Source organism: Hyla sarda, chromosome 1 (genome assembly GCF_029499605.1).
Source record: "Hyla sarda isolate aHylSar1 chromosome 1, aHylSar1.hap1, whole genome shotgun sequence".
In the NCBI taxonomy this organism is placed as follows: Eukaryota; Metazoa; Chordata; class Amphibia; order Anura; family Hylidae; genus Hyla; species Hyla sarda.
Window position 1 is genome coordinate 400,531,093 of NC_079189.1, and position 1,962 is coordinate 400,533,054.

The window sequence follows — 1,962 nt, forward strand, 5'->3', positions numbered from 1 at the left end:
TTATTATTATAATAACGTCAGCAGAGAGAACTGTGCTCGTGATGTCATCAGAGAGCATTCCAAAAAGAAAAGAATTTCCTCTGCAGTATTCAGCAGCTAATAAGTACAGGAAGGATTAAGATTTTTTAATAGAAGTAATTTAGGAATATGTTTAACTTTCTGCCACCAGTTGATTTAAAAGAAAAAAGGTTTTCAGCGGAGTACCCCTTTAAGCGACAAAATCAGCAAGGCTATAATAATATAATAATTGATATTTATATAGTTCTGCTACATCTGGGGAATAAAATAGTGACTTGTTCTAGATTCAAATAGGCAGTGTAAACAATCTATATAAAAAAAAACATTTCTGTGCTCTAAAAAAAACAGTTGAGTATGAGGTTTGTGTAAGATGAGAGGTTAGATGTGTCACACTGTGCTGCCTGCAGAGAGCAGAGATAGGTGGCTGAATCCTCCATCTTCACATCATTGATAACCAGTTCTGTAGAGTATCCGTTTACTTTAGATGTAAATCTTTGCTCTGCAAATGGTTCAGTATAACCATGATTTCCTTGGTTAGCATTACGTAATATGAATTGTGGTGCCGATCCCGGAGAGTGACGATACCAGAAAAGATAATAAGTGGTAGAATAGGACATTTTATAGTTGCAGGAGAGAATGACTTTCTGCCCTTCTTCAGAAAATATCTGAGAATTTATTCGCTCAATGGAGTCTCCAATAACGTGTCCTGAAAAAAAAAATCTATAAGTATTCCTTCTATTACCTTCCTTTTCAATCATCACAGATATAAGAGAATTATTCTGACTGTACAGTGTTCCCTCAACATACGATGGTAATCCGTTCCAAATGGACCAGCATTTGTTGAAACCATCGTATGTTGAGGGATCCATGCAATGTAAAGTATAGGACAGGGGTCTACAACCTGTGGACCTCCAGATGTTGCAAAACTACAACACCCTGCATGCCCGGACAGCCAACGGCTGTCCGGGCATGCTGGGAGTTGTAGTTTTGCAACATCTGGAGGTCCGCAGGTTGAAGACCACTGGTAGAGGAAGTTGTACTCACGTGTCCCCGCCGATCCGGACCGTCACCGCTCGTCACCGCTGCCCGGGATGTCGCCTTCCATCGCTGTCGCCACATCCCCGGGTTGTCCCCGATACTCCGGCAAGGCCTCTGCTTCCCCGACGCGATGAAGACGATGGAGAGCGCCGACGATGCAGGGGATCCCGAAGAGGACGCGCCGGAGCCCCGAGGACAGGTAAGTGACCGTCACCGGACCACACGGGGCACCGTAAATGGCTATCCGGTGGCAGCTGAAGCAGTCTGCGCTGCCGGATAGCCGTTTATGCGATGGCCCCCACATACAAAAGCTTCGCATGTTGATGCTGCCTTCAACATGCGATGGTCTCTGAGAGGCTATCGCCTGTTGAAATTATCGTATGTCGGGGCCATCGTAGGTCGGGGGGTCACTGTCACTGTATATAACAATCTTTTTTATCATAGTGATAGTTTCTGCAGTAAATACATCATAAACCAGATTCCTTATTACCTGAGCAGAGAACCAGTATAATACAGACAATGTGATTGTTCTTCATTGTAGATCTGGTGTCATTCATGTCTGGAGAGCAGCTGTTATATGAAGCTGCATTATATGTGAAGAACTGGAGATATATAGAACGGTAGGAGGAGGAGTCAGGTGTATGAAGTGATAGCATCAGCTCATATTGCTTCAGCATATAAAGTAATAAATTACAAGTCTATATTATAATGAACCAAAGCGAAAAGGCCTATTACAGAAATACATTGATATCAGCTTCATTCATTGCTACTAGAACAGAGGCTGAGAACAAGCAAATCCAGATGTTCTTATTACTCAACATTGATCCCTGCACACAAGTAAAATATGGAAATGATGTCAATAAGTGACATCTCACAATTGGAGGTAGATACTGACGGAGAATATGG

General features: G+C 42.7%; 1 gene segment (V, D, J or C); it reads right to left on the reverse strand.

Annotated features, from left to right (window-relative positions):
* Positions 1–327: 327 nt before the first annotated feature.
* LOC130308413 (T cell receptor alpha variable 9-1-like) lies at positions 328–1,623 on the reverse strand. The segment is given in 2 exon segments: positions 328–724; positions 1,547–1,623. Coding segments are annotated over 2 exon segments (438 nt in total).
* Between the last annotated feature and the right edge of the window lie 339 nt (positions 1,624–1,962).